At 39.1% G+C, this 22296-nt stretch overlaps 1 protein-coding gene across 1 annotated transcript in view; it reads right to left on the reverse strand.

Annotated features, from left to right (window-relative positions):
- Positions 1-22296, reverse strand: part of slc8a1b (solute carrier family 8 member 1b) — a 135517-nt gene that overhangs the window by 29767 nt on the left and 83454 nt on the right. Inside the window, exon 5 of the mRNA XM_085369056.1 lies at positions 14079-14185. Coding sequence (XP_085225182.1) covers positions 14079-14185 — 107 coding nt within the window. The remainder of the gene's footprint in view (positions 1-14078; positions 14186-22296) is intronic.

Consider the following 22296-nt stretch of genomic DNA (forward strand, 5'->3'; position numbering starts at 1 on the left):
ACTTGCACAAACAGCCATGCAAATGTCTGCCAAGAGCACTTTCATCAAACTTGTACTCCACAAGCAAGGGGCACAATTTAGAACTGTGGTGCCCAGCGTGTTCATGTAGCAACAGAGTAAAGTCTAGGGCAACCAAAAGGCAGCCTGCTATTTTTCTTTTTAATTACTGCAGTATACAAAAGCCACCTGTTAATAACAAAGCATTGACCAGGAATAAATTCCTAGCAGACTTCTTTGTTAGCCAGCTGTAGCACACAAAACAGATTAAATTAAATTAGCTGAGAATATCACCTGCCTCTTCAGTCTATGCAGATGCTTTCACTGTTCCTATACCTTAGAACCACTTTCAACACCACACTGTCTGCCCATAGCCTTTAAACTGCAGGGAAAATATAGCTGGTTCACTTCTGCCTCACTACCAAATAGATAACAATGGTCATCTAACATTTCTGTTTTTCTCCTTTAATGGTGCAGTGTGTCCTGTAATAAGTCCAACATTTTGTTGACCTATCAGTCCACCCTGACCTTCACCATATAAGGATTCTGTGGCTTAAAATTACAGCTATGTCACCTCACTTCCTTTTTTGACCTGGCCAAAGGTTGACGGGTTACAATAAACTGTGTCTGTAAACAACCATGTGTATTTTTTATACTAACAGTCACTTCAGATATGACGGCAGTCTCTAAAAATAAAATTTTTATCTCAGCAGACTTTCAATGTTCGCTTTTTAGCTAACTTGAATTTACAATATAGTGATTAGCGCACACACATAAACACACACAGCTGCACCAAAGCTAATTTAATGAACTCTAATACCAGCATACAATAAGTCATATGTGAGATGAGGATGACCTGGCAGTATCCTCGTTAGCTACACTCCTTCTGTGTGAGCGTATCTGTAAATGAATCTGACAGAGGTTGAATGTTGCAGGGTAAGATGCTGCTTCTTGTCAAAGCTACTGTCTGCACAATTTATCATTCGGATTTCTTCTCCCGTTGTCCTTCTCTGTGCTCCTTTGAAGCTAATTCAATTAATACTACTGAATATGCTTTTAAGTCAGGACAGCTATACAGAAATATTACTAAAGCATTTAAATATGCGTTGAATTCAGCATTGTACATAATTAGATTCAAAATTGCATACTTTTAAACTTTTTGATAATGTATATTTGGATGAAAACAGACCTAAAATATGAGGATAGTATACGCTGTGGTATGTGTATTTTTGTTGCGTAACATTTTATACCTCCAACTCCAGCTGTCCTACTCTTTAAAATCTTTTTCATCTCCGGCTCTCATAATTAAAATCTCTAATTTGTATTCACCCTTTTCTCTGTTTGATTCTAATTTTTTCTCCTTCCTGATTTGGCTTTGTTTCAAGGGGGCTTCAGAAAACTGTGAAAGTTAAAAAACAAGGAACACATCACTAATTCAGGTAGCAATACTGACAATATGACGCAGCTCTCGAGTTAATTGTGCTCTGTGGCATATTCAGTGGGAACAAATGAGCCCATGAGGTACAGTTAGTACAGGTTAGTGCTCTCTGTCCCGCTAGCAAGAAGTCACAATTTGTACTTTTGAAAATGTAGAAAGATTATACTGTCAACTTTGCCTGCTAGGAAACAGAATTATTATTATTATTTCACTTTATTGTCCTTTCCTATCTTCCACAATGGACTGCAAATACCAATGCTAGACAGTTACAAGTTTGTATTTTATGCGACCTTTTGCAGATGTGTCTCTGATTTTTTTTCTTTAGAAAGAACCTTTTAATTCTAAAAATCTAAGCTCTAAGCTGTTTTCACACATTCATTGTGCCCGTTTTCAAGACATTATACAGTGTCCAACTTACCCAGATTGGACATCAAACTAATTTTTACTTTACAAGCTCCTAATAGCAAGTTCCTTAATCCCTGATTGATACCATTTGAGTGTGAGTAGTAGAACTTCCTGCATGGTTTACGTAAGCCTCACATGCATATCCAGTTGTGAATGTGCAGCTAGGGCAGCTACATAGAAATATAGTTGTAAAGAAAATCTGACATTTTTGTCTGGTACATGTAAGAAGGGGCGACTTCAAATAATTTCCAAATCTGATTTTTCTGAGACTGTTTGGAGTTCATGTGTGAAATTATCAAAAGAAGGCCACAAAAGAGCAGCTGAGAGGCATACACTTCACCAACCCCAATGTACTTTTATTGTTATATCAGATAACAATGATTTGGGGCTTCATATAGTATGGCACACCATAACAATTAGATTAGACTCAGTGATTACAGCATGACCATATTTGATATTCAACTATCCAACAAGAGTTGTTGTTGGATAGTTGAGAAGCTTATTGTAGAGATCAAGTAAAGAAGCAGGGTCTAAACTTGTTTATTTATTATGGCTAGCATATAAAGCTTTTCTATCAGCATAAAATTGATCCAGGTAAATCATCAGTCCAAATTCTAGGCAATAACATGTGGTCCAACACCATATACAGATGCTAGCTTCAAATGTACACCCTGGAAAGGAACATTCAGTTTCTGAACTTAAATAGTGCTAAATTTCACTCAGTCTACGTGTGTTTCTTTCTGAATTTTCTCCACGGTATTGTCTTTAGTTTAGGAATTGTGTCTGCCTCTTTGTCTGGGTGAAACATCTGTCAATACGTGTCTGACAGGAGGTAGCATGTGTTCGGTGTGCATGTGGGATTTCACACCTTGTCATGTTTGATGGAGCCCCTACTTTAACAGAAGTGATAGAAGGTGACTTGGAGGGGAAGGAGAGAGTAGAAAGGTTGAGTAAGGGGCAAAGATGAAGGAAAGAAAGAACAATCAGAGAGAAGAGAGAATTTTTGTCATGTTTAATTGATTCAAGATTCACTGGAGAACGTAGAGGAAAAAGAGGAAAGGCAAGAAGAGAAAAACAAAGAGCAGGAACAGAGGGGAGAAGCATCAGTGCTTTGGGAAGGAGGAGATATGCAGATGGAAGGAGGAAGAAGACAGGAAGGAGACAATTGAAGACAGGGCCTCTGACAGGATTAAACAGTACAGCAGGGGACAAGACGGAGGAAGAAGCAGTTGTTATACTGTCACAATTCTGAAGAGTGTCACAGAAGGAGGCACAAAAGCAGATGGACAAGAAGAACTTTTAAAGACTTAACACAGTTTTACCAGGTCCATTACATGAGATTAAGGAAAAGAAAGGGAAAAAAGAAGGAAATACAAATAAAGGAGAAGAGTATGGGGATATAGATAAGAAAGAATATCATATGGAACATTTTGAAAAAGCAAAAAAGAGACAAGAAAAGAGAGGGTGAAAATAAAACAAAAATGGGTAGAGGGCAGGTAAATGAATGTAGCAAGAGGAAAAAAACAGGAAAATGCATATGAAAGTAACAACTGGAGTTTATGCTGCTTTTCTTTTCTTTTCAGAGTTTTGTTAGAGTGACAACCCATGTTAGTCACTACAGTTAGGTACTTGTTTTTGTTTAGAATTGAAGGATGTCTGGATAATGTATCTGAGGCAGACTCCTGAAGTGCTGTGTGCTGTCAATAAGGCTGAGCTAGAAGCTGGGTTAAATGCTATCGCTTATTGTCTCCCCAGCAACACTTTCTAGTTCCTCCTGGGGGATCACAATGCATTCCTATGCCAGGTGAGAAGTAATATCTTTCCAGCAGGTTATGGATCTTCATCAGGGTCTCCTTCTAGTTCAGGGAAAAATCTCCCAGAGGAGATGCCCAGCTGACTCCTTTTCACACAGAGAAGCAGTGACTCTTGTCTGAGCTCCCTCCAGATGTCTCCTAACTCTATCTCTAAGGGTTAGCCCAGGCGCTAAGTTACACCCAGCAAGAATATGTGCTTGCTGGGTGTTGTTTTCTGTAGTAATTGTATAAGCTGTACAATACTGATTTCAAAAATTTACAATTGCTCTTATAAATAATCTTAACTTCTACAGATTTAATTAGAGTAGTAATGAGAAATTGAATGATATGAGGAGCCTGCAATTTAATTAACCTAACTTACTCTTCCATTTTAAACAATCTAGCACTGAATATGAAATAAAAAAAATAGTAATCAGTGTCCTCATTCAATAAAATAAACAAAACAACACAAGCATTAATGTGAAATGATCATTAATCATTGCATATGTGAAATTTACTTAGAATTGCATATTGCTGTATTGCTTGGTGATTTTGCAGAGTTAATGACTCTGTTTTGCAATCTCTCATTAAATAGATTTGTAATGATGTTTACTGTTCTGCACAACACAGGGTTCAGTGGGTTTGTACATTATGGATATGTAATGTACATACTAATAAACAAACAGAATATGGAGAGATACATAGAAACATGTACATAAACATACTGACTGGCATGATGAAGAGTATCATGTGTCCAATTAGTTGATGCTGTTTTGACACATGTACCATCTTAATCAATGCTGGAATTAACGATATGCACTATTGTATAACTAAACACTCAAAAATACTGATGCACACAGACGGGGGCTGAAAAAGGACATAAGGAAAAGGAGTATGAGAGGGGATGACATTGCTGTCAGACAAAATCTGTCACATATATTCATGCACATAATGTATCTCTATGCATGTGTGGGCACACTACAATGCACATATGTTTACCTCTGCATTAGTATAAATTGTATCTGTCTGTGCCTGTTTTATACTGTACACATGCTTGCATGTTTTAGGACATGGGGTCATTATTACTTTCTGCAGGGCATGTGTGTTTTCAGCCTTTTTCCTCTCAGCAATATTCCTTCCTCACGCCGCACTTTTTTCCCCAATGTGAAATATTTAGCTTCATGGGTTGTGGTGAACTATCTACTGCTTGAGGTTCCTCGGGACAAAATTTGAATGATGCTGTATCTGAGGGTCATCCAGAAACTTCAAAAATTCCATGTAAATTCAATTGAGTTTACCCTCAGAAAAAAAACAACTATGTGCATAAAACATGTGATCACTCAAAACATCTTCTGTGGGAGTCCAAGATCCATTTACTTTATTTAAAGAGAGAAACCAACACTTCACATCTGCAACAATACTGTCACCCAATTTGATATCTGCCTACACATGCAAACAATAAATATCCAGCTGCACCTGCACAAACAAGCCAGAGCTGAACAGGTACTCATACCTTCTCTCCAAAAGTTGTTGAAAGGGAGATGGAGGAAACTAGTACAAGAAGAGGATAAAATAATCGACAAAAACACATTGAAAGGCATCTTTTGTCAATGTGCTACGGTTCTATTAAGTAAAAGCAGACTCGGGTTGAAAAATAAGTGAAATTTAAGGCAGCTGAATGTTGAAGCACTGACACATGAACTTAAGATGCCTTCAAAATACTGGAGCCAAGCTACAGTTGTGGTAAACTGATGAGGTTTAAGCTGAAATCTGAGGTGGGGTGATGCTATCGTTATTGGCAAAACATTGCTCTAGGGCATCTGTGCATAATCAGTCATAAAGTATCTGAATATGCACAGACTAAATCTTGTGCGTCACGTTCTCTGCCCTGCAGTAAAGAAAATAAAGACCAGGTTCATGCAGTGATGTCTCTCTCATTTCATCCTCCTTATCACTACTGAGTTGATCACAATAAAAAACTTAGCAAACAAACCAGGTATGAGTAAAGACACTGCAGCATTCTGTGCTTCTGAATACCTGAATAACAAGAACAGCATAACAAGAAAAAATTTCATGGACTCCTATGATTGTATTTTATGTACTCTGCTTACTGTCCTAAAAAAAAAGCCTTGTTATCAATATCTCTTCTATTTCCAGTAAAGTCAAGTGACTACAGGAAATTACTGAACTACACGGTTCCCCTCTGTTCTCTTTGCATAATATGTAGCTCCTTATATCAGTGCAACAGATGTCAAACCAGTTGCCTGTTTAGACACTATATGAATTCTGTGAACCTAATTTCCTTTAAGCAAAACACAGGTAAATGAAACAGCCGCATCAAAAGACAAGAATATCAGCCTTTTATCTTTGGTTCAGAATAAAAGAACAAGAGATGAAACGGGACCTTGCTGGAAGAAAAGCTGACTATATTCTCCCAGTCATAAAACCTTGTATGTCAGAGCTGTTTTCTGGGATTCATATCTGACGGCACAATTAGCAAATTAATCAACACTGGAGAGTGAATGTGCCTCTTTTGGACTGTGCTCAGCAGCTGTCTCAGGGGTAGGACACTTAAAAGCCAATTTAAAATATGTTGGATTGTGCCAAAATGCTCTGAGAAAACCAATTCTACATTCCACAGTCTCTCTGCAGTACTTTGTACTAATTTACTGAGTTTACAATAATAATAATAGTTTACTGAAATTGCAACCTCAGTAAACACTAATTGGAAATTAAGAATACAAAACAACATAGTCCCATGTTTTCACATATTCAACTGTGTTTGTTATAAAAAGCTGCCAGTGCTACCCCTCAGCCTCCTGAACACCTATGGTATAAACTTGAAAAAATGTGGTGACTTCCTTCTTGAGTTACCACATTCATCCACAAGATTTTCTGAGAAAAGGTCCTCAGACTTCTGAGATTTTGACTTTTCTAATTCAATTCAATTCAATTCCATTTTATTTATACAGTGCCAAATAACAACAAAAGTCACCTCAACGTGCTTTATATTTTAAGATAGACCCCAAAATAATACATACAGAGAAAAATCCAACAATGATATGACCCCCTATGAGCAAGCACTTTGGTGACAGTGGGAAGGAAAAACTCCCTTTTAACAGGAAGAAACCTCTGGCAGAACCAGACTCAGACTCATCTGCTGCAACCAGAGATTTTTAATTTGAAAATCCTAGTTCATCCTTAGTTATTAGTAAGTAAGTAAGTAAAACTTTATTTATATAGCACCTTTCAAGATAAAAATCACAAAGTGCTTCACAGAAGCTAAAACCTAAAAATAAAAATCAACTAAAAGCAAGTTTAAAAAGATGGGTTTTTAGCTGTTTTTTAAAAGCGACCACTGAGTCCACAGATCTCAGGCTCAAAGGGAGAGAGTTCCACAATCTGGGGGCCACAGTTCCAAAAGCTTTGTCGCCTTTTGTTTTCAGCCTCGTGTGCTGGACAGCAAGCAAGCCCTGGTCACATGACCTCAGGGACCTGCTGGGAATGTATGGATGCAAAAGTTCACTTATATATGTTGGTGCTTGTCCATGCAGGGCCCTGAAAGTCAAGGTCAAAACCTTAAACTGGATCCTGAATTTAACGGGGAGCCAGTGCAGCTGAATCAGCAGGGGTGTGACATGGGAAAACTTGGAGGACTTGGTCAGAAGCTTTGCAGCAGCGTTCTGAACAACTTGCAGACGCTCCAAAGAGGCTTTACATAAACAAGTAAACAAAGAATTACAGTAGTCCAGACGAGATGAAACAAATGCATGAATGACAATTTCTAATTCGGAGCGCGATACAATGGGACTCAGCTTAGCAATGTTTCTCAAATTATAAAAACAGGAGCGAACCAAGGATTTTACATGGGCATCCAAAGTCAGAGCTGAGTCAATACTAACATCAAGGCTCCTGATAGACGGTTTTGCAAATGTAGCAAGTGGACCCAAGCTTTCCATAACACTAGGTACAAAATTTTTAGGAGCACAAACAAGAACTTCAGTCTTCTCCTCATTTAGTTAAAGAAAGTTTCCAGCCATCCAACATCTAATGGAGTCTATGCACTTGTGCAAAATCTGTAGCTAGAACAACTATAAGCTGCTTAGCCACAACCTTTTCTAAAATCTTAGAAATGAACGGTAATTTTGAAATCGGTCTGTAGCTACTGAGAAGAGAAGCATCAAGCTTAGGTTTTTTTTAACAGTGGGTGAATAACAGCATTCTTACAATAAACAGGGACCTGACCAGAAACCAGTGAGGTATTAATAATTGTGAGCACACAGGGACCAATAGACTGAAAGACATTTTTAAACAAAGATCCAGGTAAAATATCAAGAGAGCAGGAGGATGCTTTCATTGAATTAACCAACTTGACCAGCTCAGTTATCATGTTCACAAGAGTTTCAGAAAATCAGAATCTGACCTTGGTCAAGGTCATCATTATTCAAGCTTGCCTGAGACTCAACACTCTGTTAAATGGTAAATGGACTGGTTCTTATATAGCACTTTTCTAGTCTATCTGAGCAGTCAATGCACTTTTATTTGCCTTTACTTGCCTCATTCAAAGATATTTGGCATCCAGACTGGAGGGAATCGGACCACCAACCCTCTGAATAGCAGATGCCCTGCTCTACCACCTAAGCTACAGCCATCAGTCGTTCAGGCTGAATAAAAGTCTAAACCCAGACTTTATTTCAGACATTTATTTCTGTGCCTAACACAAACACTGAATTTGAAACTCCTCCTCTAGCGTCCTCCTAAAATAAATCGGAGATTAGCTGATGGCAGCTGTGCCAGCCAATTTCCCCTGGTACTGCCCCTGAACCCGCTACTGCATCCCTCTCGTGCAGTTGAGCCACACACCACATCCCACCACCATACTAACAGTTTTGGGAAATCTTAGGATTTTGCCTGCCTGCCTGTCCAGTGGAGTCATGCCTTTTATATATGAGGGGTAAAACTCCCAGGAGCTCAGCTATGAAATTACAGACCACTCAAAAGGTGGTGACTGCTGAGGTGCATGGAGCATAATAGTCGTAATAGTCACAAATGCCCTGGCAACTCAATAACTCAATAACCAGCAAAACCAACCTCTGCCATTAACATCAGCGCAAAGAATGTGTGCCGGGAGCTTCGCAGCATGGGTTTCCAGGGCAGAACAACCCTGTAGAGGTAATGTGTAAGTGGTCCTATGTCTTTGAACAATGCAATGCTGTTTTGACCAAATACAGAACATTTTTAAATGTTCAAATTCTTGAAAGAGTAGTTGTCAAACAGCTAACAGTACAGAAACAGCTTTAGTGAAGGTTACAAATGATCTTCTTATGGCTTCTGACAGTGGACTCATCTCTGTGCTTGTCCTGCTAGACCTCAGTGCAGCATTCGATACTGTTGGCCATAATGTTCTATTAGAACGATTAGCACACACTGTAGGTATAACAGGTACTAGGCTGCAGTGGTTTGTATCATATCTATCTAATCAACTCCAATTTGTTCACATAAATGGAGAGTTAATTATGGAGTTCCACAGGGTTCAGTGCTAGGACCAATTCTATTTACATTATACATGCTTCCCTTAGGCAGTATCAACAGAAGGCATAGCAAACATTTTCACTGCTATGCAGATGACACACAACTTTATCTGTCCATTAAGCCAGATAACACACAACAATTAGTTAAACTGCAGGAATGTTTTAAAGACATAAAAACCTGGATGGCATCTAATTTTCTGCTTCTTAATTCAGATAAAACTGAGGTTATTGTACTGGCCAAGAAAATCTTAGAAATATGGTATCTAACCAGATCTAACCTTACTCTGGATGGCATTAGCTTGGCCTCCAGTAACACTGTGAGGAAGCTTGGAGTCATTTTTGACCAGGACATGTCCTTCAACGCACATATTAAACAAATATGTAGGACTGCTTTCTTCCATTTGTGCAATATCTCTAAAATTAGAAATATCCAGTCTCCGAGTGATGCTGAAAAACTAGTTCATGCATTTATTACATCTAGGTTGGACTCTTGTAATTCATGTTTCCATAAAAGAGGGGCCTGAAAACTAAAGGCTCTGATGGACAAAGAACAAACATCAGCATCTGTGTAGAACTGATAAAAGTCAATTATCACTGCTGATGAAAGCTGTGTCTCACCACTCTTCAGCGGAAATGCCTGCAGTTTCCATGCCTGAAGAAATGATTTCAGAAGTGCAAGCATTTGAATGCTTGTTTCTTTTGACATTCACAGGGTTGTGCACCATGCTCTTAATTTGTCCCTGAGGGTCAGACTGTCAATCCAAATGTAGCAGGAGGAAGAAGAAGCCTAGAAGTGGAATATAGCTGCAAAAACATAGCGAGTAAATCAGGTCCACTTTTGGTTTTTCATAGATTTTATGTAACCCTGCAACATAAGAATTCTAATTTTAAAGACGTATTTCTAGAGATTTTTTTTTTTCTGTCTAATCTCATCAAATACTGTTTTTTGAAGACAAAAGATATAAAAATATTTAGTATATTTGTTTATTACTAAACAGCAGTCTAAGCAGAGACACCCAGACCTCCCTCTCCCCAGCCACTGCTTCAAACTCACCAAGCTTGAGGAGGTGCTTGAACACAGAGGCATTACAATTGCAGACCAAGCGAGTCGAGGGATATAACCTCTCCCTTTGAGGTATGCCCTGAGCCTTCCTCCTATTGTGGCATGCTCAAAAAACTTCACTTAAGAGGCTTCTAGGAGTCTGTCAATCTCCCACCACTCCCCTCATTCTCCAACAAGATCCCAAGATATACTTAAATTCCTCCACTTGGGGTAGCAGCTAGGCCCTGACAAGAAACATAGCTGAGAACTATGGGCTCATACTTGGAGGTGCTAGTTTTTATTCCCACCACTTGACACTTGACTCCAAACCACTTCTCCAGTGCCAGTTGGAGGCAACCACCTGATGAAAAATCAGAACCACATCTACAAAAAGCAGAGACCAGAACAAGTGGAAACCATCTGCTACTTGGCAATTCCTAGAAATTATATCCGTAAAAATTATGACTGACATTGGTGAAAAAGGGTAACTGTGGCTGAATGGCCCTAACAAGAGGCCAGATACCTGGGCTAAGTACCCCTACTGGATCCCCTGCAGGACACAGTCCAATGCCTTCTCCATAAAACACACAAAACCTTGAAATACCTTCGGGAGGATAGAAAATTGGTCAAATGTTCTATGACAAAGACAAAAACAATAATGTTGATAATGCAAGCATACAGTGATATGTGTACGTGGCTATATGCATACAGAACATGCACAGATAAACAACAGGATGGACAAACACACGAAAAAGGGGTTAATGCCATTAAGAGATGTGCAGGGCTCATTTAGTACAGACAACCAGCACATCAGATCATAAAACACACAGACAGTGTGTGTTTGCGTGTTCCTGTGTATCCCGGAGGTGTGGTTGATCTCCTGACTGTGATAATGTGATATCCAGCCCTTGTCTTTGATCCCCTCATCACTATAAACACTGCTGATGCCTGGTAAACACATGCTGCCATTAGCACACTGATATGGCTGCTCTGTGTGAGTGTGTAAAACAGAGAGAGAAAGAACTACTTTTAATGAGTGTACCCAAAAGAGCTAAAGTACATTTAAGGTCATAAAACTCATTTTAGACAACATGTAAACAGAAAACTGAGGATATATCTCAAACTCCTTAACAGTATGTGATTTATCAATCTCTGTAGTGTGTGTCAAAATAACAATATATATAAAATGGATCATTTCTCACTTAAACCCCCCCCCCCCAACAACTTTACAATAAATTACTTTGTAATAAAAAACAAGGGGGATGAGCATCTCATATGAGATAATGGATAAACACACTGGAGATAGATTCAGCAAGTGATTAAGGGCAAACACAGAGTTGCAGACAAACACTAACATGCACATCTAAAGCCTAACTACATGGTGGAAGCATTGAAACTGAAATACTGTTTGATTCAATCATTAAATCAACATCATAGAACAACTTAGAATCAACATTTCAGTGTTATTAACAGGAAATACATATTATTATAGAAAATATATTTGGGAGCTTATAAAATTTCAATTGACTAAGCTACTAGATTACAAAACATTTTGATCACTGGTTTAACTGCACCAGATTGCTTAACAATGATGTGTGAAACATTGAAGCATTCCTCCTCCTGGAAGAGTAAAGGCTTGATATGACTCAAATAGGACTAAATTAAACTTTAGGAAACAGCTTCTGTCTGTGGAATATTTAATTTTCTAGAATGTAGAAAAGCTACAAAGTTCTTCATAAAAAGTGGCTCTGTGGAATGTCAACATGTCATGAGCAAAAGAAGAACAGCCCTGTGTCACTGTGGGTTTTTCCACCCATTAATATGTTATCAGCACAGTGAATGGCTATTATCAGTCATTATGACTCCCATAGATATGGGCCAATAGTTGCTCTTCCATCTACTAGCATGCCCATTATAATCAGAGAAGTCCTGTGTCAGTTATGTGTACTTAGGGAATTGTTAACCCCACAGTTAGCAGTCTGTTAGGTACTGCTTCTATATGTTTTTTTTAACCCAGTGATCCATAATCCAGCTGTACGAGAACATTTTGAATCAAGCAGTGACATTTTCAAACGCCAACAGAAAACATATCTCAGAAAGCTCTTGGCTGAATGACGGGGGGAACAAAGTAGATAAGAGAAAAAGGAAAGGAGAAGAAAGGAGAGGACAGGTGTAATTCCCGCTCAATTTGCTCAGGAGCAAAAAGACTAAGAATGAAAAAAATAAAGGAGGAAAAACAGAGAAGTCCAGAAGGGAGCAACACAACTGATCTGTGTATGCTCAGGCTGAATCCCAAATCAACAGACCTGCTAAATCAAGAGCAAACACAAGGGTGCTGCTCTGTGTCACTTCAGAAATATGCTATAAGTGCAACTGATGCTTTGATTTTATGTTTTATAGTGTTGCCAGCTGTAAAGTGTCAGTTCTTCCTTCTAACTGCAAAGTGCTCTTGTCTCAAATATCTTATCAGGGTTTACATAAAATAAATATGATAAAAAAGACTGAAACAAAGCTGGCTCGCTGACTCTGTAGTCTCTTTTCTTTGCTTCCATGTTTGGAGATTTGTGTAATCAGCTATGCTGGCAATGTGCACAGATGCAAAGGCTCATCCAGTTACAAAGCTGAGGAAAATCATGTTGTATTGCTTACAGTGACAAGAACAAGGCTTCTCTCGTGCACTGATAACCTGATGATAAAATCTATATTTTCCCTGGATATTGTTTGAGATTTTGTTTATATGCAAAATATATTATTTTTTAATTAATGTATGTTCTTTATATATGAGATATATTAGACCATGCCCTGCAGCGATTAGTCACCTTAATTATAAGTTATGTCAAAATTTAAACAGCTACTTTAATTATCAAACAACCGTTTCCTGTGGCGCAAACGTTTCAGATGCTAAAATTTACCGCTTTTCTTCGTCATATTTAAAAGTACATTTTAAATATTTAGGCTTTGGGTTGGTGGTTGGAAAAAGCAAATTTAGAAATCATAAAATAAATTCCAACATTTCAAGAACACTGCCAAATAAACTGAACAGAGACAGCCAAATGCTCCCTCCAGAAATCATATTTTTTACTTAGTGTTTCTGGAGCTTTTTCACCACCACCCACAACTGCTTTATATTTTTCTAGTTGGAAGTAACTCCATCATTTCCCAATACATAGCACTGTAATAGAACAGCGTAAAAATGAGCTTTAATTTTTGTCAATTATACGTTCTGAACATTTGAAAACTTGCTCAGATTGAGTATATTGCACGGAAATACTATAGTTATTCTTTGCGCAGAGATAACAGTTAACATTAACAGCCCACTCAGCAACTACAGTAACAAAGGAGAACTGCGTTATAAGAATGAATGAGGAACTTATTTCTGGTGATGGTCTGTTGAATCAGGATTCATGAAAGTGCATTCTCAGTGCTCATTAGTCGTCAAACCTGTCTGTTCCTTCCTGTTTCGTCTCCACTGGGGGGGTTCAAGCAGAATGTAGAAGGAGGATAGCTTATTGTACTCCTCCCGGTCTAAGATCCTAACGGTTATGGTCTTCCTGTATGGGACAACACACGTACACATACATAGAGGGAGGTGGTAAATGCATGCATGATAAACAAACATCATGGCGAGGTATATACACAAAAGGCACACACAGACATGCACACAGACAAAGGTGTAGTGGATGTGGTTGATGAGATGACGTACAGTCTGCCGCATGTTCGCTGTCATATTTAGGACACAACAGCAGGAGAACAATAAATCCCCTCCTGTGTGCCTCCATGTGTTAAGAACATGCGGCCTCTGCAGTGCGACGGACACTCTGGGGTCAAGGCTTCACTATTCGCAGGATCACGAGGCTCACCCTCTTCCTGACCTTTGGTGTCATTGCTCTCCACCAGGCGAGGCTCCCCAATCTCTATGTAGAATGTTTTGTTCTTCTCATACTCCTCGTCGTCAATTATTTTCACCTTGATGGTTTTGCTGAAGAGAAGGAGGGGGAGGAGGGAGGGGGGGGGGGAGAAGGGGAAAAAAGGAGGAGAGAAGAAGAGAAGGCAGAAAAGTGAGGAAAGGACAGGCTGGAAACTGGAAAACCAAGAGGAAACAGAAAAGAGCAGTACTCGACTTTCCCACAGATACACGTCCAGTTATCAGGTTACATAATATTTTCACATGGACGTATCTGAAGGCTGTTCTTTTGCTTTTAAAACTATGGAAAGTTTGCATATTTCCTCTGGATGTCATACTAATCTTTATTATTATGTTATTGGAGCAGCTCACATCCATCTGGAATGATCAAACTGATATACTCTTTACTCTACCAGCATGATCAAAGCTCAGTTAAATCTTTCAATCCACCATGATATCAGGCATCTTCAGTATAGAGAAAAACAATCTTGAATGTTACCGGCTAAATGAACTGTGGAGAGTTTATCAACTCTGCTAGTCAGTTTGGTGAGTGAGCAGTCGTGAGACATGATGATGAATTTGTCAAATGCAATCAGTCAACTTTTGGGATGCAATGTTGACAATGCACTTTTTATTTCCACAAGTATTCCCTTTAAACCTTGATGACTGTGGGAAACTTAAGCAAACTTAACAATTCAATTTCCATGAAAATGTGTTGTATCTGATGTTAAAGGCTGGGATATCCAGCCTACATAAAATTAAGAATGCTACATGCATATGCTATAGCAAACAAGCATTTGTGGTTCTAGCTCTATTTAAAGTGTAGAAATTCAGCACATTTTTTAATTAGACATATCTAAGGCACTAGAACAGAAAGATCTCTGCAGCATTATTCATCACCTTCAATTAATGCTTTCAACAAGATGAGGTCAAGATTAGCTGTGCCTTGCAATTTAACACAAGAGAAACTGGCTAGAATTTAGTACAGTGCGAACAACAAACATGCTGACACGCCACGACTAAAATAGCACGAGCAAAATAACCATCTTTCTCTCTCAAAGTCTCAAAGTTCTGCAACTGGCTGAGATTTAACACAAAAACCAGCACTGAGAGTTTTATTCCACTGTTGGTCTCCATCTAAATTACAAACAACGCATTGACCATTCTTCCGGCAAATTTTAACAGTGTTTTGTCAAAGAACAAAGACAAGGCAGGGATTTCTTTCTTTGAAAATTAGATTTCCACCAATAAAGTATACCAGCAATTCTGGAGAGAGAGTGTGTATCTGTGTATTTATTGTGGGAGTTGGCCTTGATCGCATTTGGCATGGCAGCTAATATTCCAGGTCACAGTGCTACAGAGTGGGGTGCGGTGAATGTAGCATTTGTGTGCTGTGTGACTGAGTGCCTCTGGACATATGCTTATGAGTGTGTTTATCTTGTGTTTCCAGTCTGAAACAAAACCCATATTCTAATCCAAATCCACTACAGGCAATAACAAAGACAGCTCAAAATCTGCCCTATAGCATGAGAAATGGGAACATGAACACACGAGCTTATATAAGCGTTATCTCTCATCGCAGACCTGCAACCAATGTGGAATCGTCAGCAAACACCGTGTTAGCAGAATTTGAATCCCTCCCTCTCTCACCACTGAGCAGCCATGTGAAAAGTAAAAGGTGTATGACAGTGCATATAACAACTTTCAAATAGAAACATGTGTCAGTCTCTAACATCAGAACAAGAAATATTCAGAAAAGGGCTTAAGGAGTAATACCATACAACAGAATTAGTATTTTATAAAATTTTGCATTGCACTGTTATTCTATTTACAGTAGACTAAAGTAAATAATGATGCCTTTGAGAGAAAAAAAAATAATAGCAGTACTACACTGTATTTCTACAGTACAATACAGTATGTGTTCTTGCTGTACTGAAGAGTCATGTCATTGTACTTGGAAAGGCAAGAAATTGAATTCAGGTAACGCTGGAGAATTTATGCAGTTAGATTACACAGTAATAACACAGTAATTAAGTGTAAGTTAGCGGAGGAATTTGTTACTTTGTAATAAAGACTTGTGATTGAGGTGTAAGTGAAAGTATTCATTTTGCATAATGATTATTATATGATTATATCATTATCCATCCATTTCATTCTACTTATCCAATTCAGGGTGATAGAGGAGCTGAAGCCCATCCCAGGTGTTACTGGACATGAGACAGGGTACATACTGGTCGCCATCTATTGCATGGTTGACACACAGAGACTGACAACCATTGATACTTGCACATTCACACCTAACACCAGTTTAGACTCTCCAGTTAACCTAACATGAATGCTGCTGGAGTTAGGTAGCCTGGAGTAGCCAGAGAGATCCCACACAAAACACAGGGAAACGATGCAAACTCCACATAAAAAGGACCCAAAGACTAAATTAAACAGGTTCATATTTACTTCTTAAATTTAGTTGATCAGAAATATATAGCAGGATAAAATGATAATGACCTGGTAATTACAAATGTCCCACACTTATCTAGCTTATAGTTTTTAGGATTGACATCCTTAGCATCCACAGCACACCTCTTTTGTGACTGAATACACACAGCAGCTCTGATAATAATTTAATTATACACAGGAAGGCCAGGGGTTAATCATTGTATTACATATACAAACGCAGTGAAAGTCATTTCATTAAACTATTGAGAACACCAACACACACACATGCAAATGTCAGAGGTTAACTTATTACACTAGAGGGATTAGTCCATTTATCACTGTCCTATAACTGCAGATGGAGAGCAGTCTCCACCCTCTGGGATGGAGAAGATCTCATCCACAGGCTGCCAGCTAACATTCGCACAACAGCTGGAACAGCTGCCTCAAGGTGGAACCATTGAACAAGACACTGCCACTCCCAAATGATAGAGTGGAGACAGGTTATGTTTACTTTCCCCTTGTGAATAAATTCTGTTTCTACTTCCTATGAATTTACAATTACACCATCTGGACTGCCACTATTGTCAGGTTTTCCTCAAGAGTAACCAACTTTGAGAGCCAATAACAGTTTTTGTAATTTTAATTCCTTTTGAAAGCAATTAACAATTTTGTGTGACCCATATTTTAAGCATGTTTTTTTTCCTTTTTTAAATATTGGCAGATTTGCACAGGATTGAGAGCACAGAACTCTGAAATTAACACAAATCACAGAGGGACCCAGAACAACAGCGGTCTCATGTGAATAGGGATCTGGGCTCCATTTTCCCCTAAAAAACAAAAGCATCAGGCACAGGCCAAATGTTTTGTATTATTACCCTCATCTGTCAGTGCCTTTGTAAAACATTCTATTAGTGACAGCTCGCGTGAATTTATATATGAATATATGAATATATACTTAAGACTGAAATGAAAGGTTTTGGATTCAGGCTTTTCTTCTGCAAACTTTGAGAATGACGACTTTTCTGTTGAAACTGGCAAACAGATGACCAGCTTACTGGAAAAATAAACACACACTCACGCACACACACACACACACACACACACACACACACACACACACACACACACACACACACACACACACAATGTATGTCTTTACATACTCATGACAAACAAGCATATCCAGACAGTGCATCAGGGCAGATATAATTGATTAATAATGCAGTGGATTTATCATCAGCACCTTCATCTCCTATCCAATCATCCTGGCTATACGGCACGCTGTTTGGTTGCCATGGTGACAACATGTTTGGGTAACCAACAGGGGTGGAGAAGATTGTTTCCAGACCAATAATGTGTGTGTGTGTGTGCATGCATGTGTGCGCGTTTGTGTGTCTTTGAGTTTGTCATGACAAGTGAGTGCATTTTAGACAAAGGCCAAATACTTAACATACACTCAACATTTTGTCATTCCCAGGCGGTTTAAAAAAAAAACTTCAGTTTTGTCAGTGGGGCTGGTAATAATGGACACCGGGAGCTGGAAGTTTGAAAAAGTAGAGAAGCCCTCATAAGGACACAGAGGGCAGAATGTGTAACAGCGGCTAAAGTCACGACCAGGCTACCAAGCTACTAAGTGACCCATTTAGCGTTTTGCACTCTGTTTTCCTTTGCTGTCTGGTCAAGTTTAGATACCAAATCTTACTTGGTTAGGTTTGGGAACATGGTTTGGTTTAAGGTATGCCCGTTCAAAATCGACCCTGCATTTTGAAAGATTGTAGCTAAAGGGTGCATTCAATATATATGACAAGTACCAACCTTGTGTGAATCTCTGAGACACCAGCAGGTTTTACAAAACTGTAGTATTTGACACCCTGAGGATGAGGACTGGCTCCCACACTACACTGATTTGTGTGCACATGTGTGAGAGGGACTTTGATAGCCTACACTGTTTGTAGTAACTAGTGCCTCTTTGCCTCTTCCTTTATAATCAAATATACAGTTTATGGTTTTCATATAAACATGTGCAAACTCATTGAAGTTGTGCACTCTATAGTCTTTTAGCTTCACCTAACCAAACACTAACATTAGCCAACTGTCAAAAAGAAGACTCCACTCCCCTTTCCAAAAGTCATATTAGTCCCCACAGGTATACAGCACACACTCACTCAGTCAGAGGTGGTATCACACTTGCATGGCAGCATTCACAAATGTATCACACTAGCACACTTTCACGCCCATGCATGAGCACACTAAATTTCAGCTGCAGGAATACAAAAATTCACACACACATGCAGATAAGCTCAGGCACGCACATTACTCCAGGGAATACAATGTGTGTACATCTGTGTATTTCCACAGAGACGTCCTCCATCTGACTTTGCTAAAGCGTATGATAAACTAAGGGAACATCTGAGCAGCTGTGATCTCTACTCCACTGCTTCTCCAACACTCCACCACTCCTCCTTTTTCCCCTTTATTGCTTCCACGTTTCACCTCATAGCCTTTCATACATAGGATTTCTGTCCATGCTGGTATAACATCAGAACTCATCATGAAATAGCCAAACAGATAAAACAACAAATTAAACAGACAAAGAATTGCTCAAAAACAACTGACCTGAGTCACATAAACTACAAACACATACCTTTGGCACTGGGTGACCTCAATGTACCAAAATAGAATTCTCCCCCTCACTTTTCCTTTGTGGTGATCCAAGATACTCCTGTTTGGTTTCATTTTCCACAATGATTTTGTAGGTTCTAGTCTCTGGTGCTCATTGAGTTTGGACAGTTTGACAATAGTAGAGAAGACACTTAGTTACCATTTTGGAAACAGAACAAGGGAGACATCTCTCTTTTTTTTGCCTTACAAATATGAGTAATTGCTCTAAGCTTTAACTTTTCACCATCTAATTGGATCACCATAATGAGGGTACAAATTAAATATGTCTTAAAGTCTATGCAGCTCAGTGGTCTTTTGATTTTCTATCCAGTTACAGATGTGTGTTTAGCCTAAAATATATTTATATTATAGGGCATGCATGTGACACTAGGATAGCATTTTCCCTAGCCTCACACATCAACATCCCCCATACATCCACACAGGAAGTCGTAGAGCACAACAGGCATTAGCGCGGGTCACTCCCTTCTCCTCAGCAACCTGCCTTAGCGACGTATTTGGATTGGAAAATTTGAGGAACCACCGCTTTATTTTAAGTTTGAGGGGGAAAGTTCTGCTGCTCCGTTGGTGGGTGGGTGGGTGGGTGGGTGTGTGTGTGTGTGTGTGTGTGTGTGTGTGTGTGTGTGTGTGTGTGTGTGTGTGTGAAGTGGACAGCTGGAAAAAGGAGGGCAGAGGACAACCAAGTCCAAATAACATCACCATGATGGAACAAGCCCGCATGTTTGTCTCTGTTTGTGTCGAAAGTTGTGATTAAAACCCTAATCACTTCAAGTGCTTTTAAAGAAAATGACATAGCTGAGTGTTTACAGCCAACATGTGTTTGTTTGTGTCAGGTTTGCCTGCCTATCTTTTGCCCAAACTGTTTAAAAGTGAGTTTGGAAAAGTAGGAGTTGAGTGTGGTGTGTGCGTGTGCATGTGCTTGTGTGTAAAGAACTAGCTTTTGAGACTGTGAACTGGTTTGTTTGTTTGTGTGGAACAGATTGCTGGTGGGTGGACTTTAGTCACAGACTAAACAAAAGAGGCAAGTGTGTGTGTTTGTGTGTGTATATAAGTGTACGTGATATGTATCTGTGTGTCAGCTTGTATGAATGTGTGTGCATTTATTTTAGTTTGAGCTAATTTCACTTTTGCATTAAGAGTCATTATGTAACATACAGAGAACAAGTCTATATATTGATGTCTGCACTTGCATAAATTAGAATTTGGCAGTAATTTTATAAGGAAGAGTATTGGTGATGCCACTTTACAAAAGAAAGGAGGTCTGTGTTGGTGTGTACCGTCTGCATGCAGTGTTTTTATAAGACAAAGCTGATAATGGTGCTGGCCTCTGTGGGAAACTACAACAATAAGCTGACAGCGATCAGCCATGCCTTCTCTAATAAGACCCACTCTGCTCACTAATACGTGTAATCCAGAGTGCATAGAGGCTAATGGATACAAAAAAGGTTACACAAACACACCTGCGATAAGGTTGCAATTAGTTCCTTGTGGACTATAGGGTTTCCAGTTCATCTGACTGCCTATCTGCCCATCTGACTATATGACGTTTTTGTTTTAACGTTATTTATTACTGGCTAAGAAAAAGAGCCTCTCATTTAACGTGTTCACTGATGCTTTTGATTACACAGTTGTGCCATGTATATACTGTTAGCCTGCAGGTCACAGATGTAATTTGCACGTTTAGCCTGTTTCTCAGTGTGGTCTTCTGAAAATAAGTGGTTGTAATTCTAGATGAGAGTTGTGACATACAAAGAAAAAAAATCCTGGCTTGAGTATGACTGGCTGGTTGGTTATAGCCAATCCCTCAAATGCTTAGAGGAAGAGTTTATCAAAAAGATTATCATTCCTTTGAAAACTTTTACATCTTCCAGAGTCAGCTAGAACTGTGTAGGTGTGTGTGTGTTTGTATTTGCGTCAAACCCTCCTCCCCTTGTGTCATTTAAGCTACTTTCTATCATCACCGGGAGTTTCCCTATCTTCTCTCTATTTCTCTCCACACTCTGTTTGGCTATCTCACTCCCCCTTCATTCCTATCTGCAGTATATCTTGCTGGCCAAATAAGGAGCTGGGAAAATCCATGGGACTCCCTGATACACACACACACACACACACACACACACACACACACACACACACACACACACACACACACACACACACACACACACACACACACACACACAGATTCTCAGAGGAAATGTTTTTAAAGAGCTTACATCTGATTAAAAAAAACATGTACGTACTAGTGTGTTTATATGTGTGTATATTTATTTATCTTACTGGGATGGAAATCTGTTTGCGTTTTGCAATGTTGAAACGTGCTTTCCTTTACGTAATGTAAATCCTTACAGTTATGGGTAAAGACAGCTCTAGCGTAAGAATTTCCCAGAAATGAGAGCATTTAAAGATACTGCCCACTACACTGATGGAAATGAAATGGTGTCTGAGTGTGTGCGCATGTGTGTCACCTATATCCAACTATTTCTTTACTTTTCGATAGGTGTTTTTTTTTTGAGACCAGAGAGAGAGAGAGAGAGAGAGAGAGAGAGAGAGAGAGAGAGAGAGAGAGAGAGAGAGAGAGAGAGAGAATAAAAAGTGAGAAAATGGGAACGATATGGAGAAACTAACTAATGTTACCTTTAACTATTCCAGTCAGAATTAAGTAAGAGATTACTTTAAGATGCTGAGTTCAGCAAAGTACTAAACACACTCACATGCACATACACATACACACAAACTGCAAATTATAAATGCAATTAGACTGATAAAATAGTTAAAGTGAAGCATAGGAGAAGGATTGACAGATGGGTAGGCCACAGAACAGTAAAATGTAAATATAGGGCATACATCATGCTCAGTATCTAGGAACAAACCATACATAATGAGATAGGATACAGAGACAGCCACACAGCATGTGTATGTGTGTATGTGCGTGTGTGTGAGTGAGTTAGATGGAAGCAGAAAAAGAGCAGGAGAGGATATGAATGCTAATCAGCTGATGCGGCCAAACAGGCTGCAGTGCTCCATCGTTACCAGGGCTTTATGAGCTTTAAGCTGCATGCTGGGATCAG

This window comes from Diplotaxodon limnothrissa, linkage group LG13 (genome assembly GCF_057381915.1).
Source record: "Diplotaxodon limnothrissa isolate DT_005_m linkage group LG13, D_limnothrissa_male_GT1.1, whole genome shotgun sequence".
Classification (NCBI taxonomy): Eukaryota; Metazoa; Chordata; class Actinopteri; order Cichliformes; family Cichlidae; genus Diplotaxodon; species Diplotaxodon limnothrissa.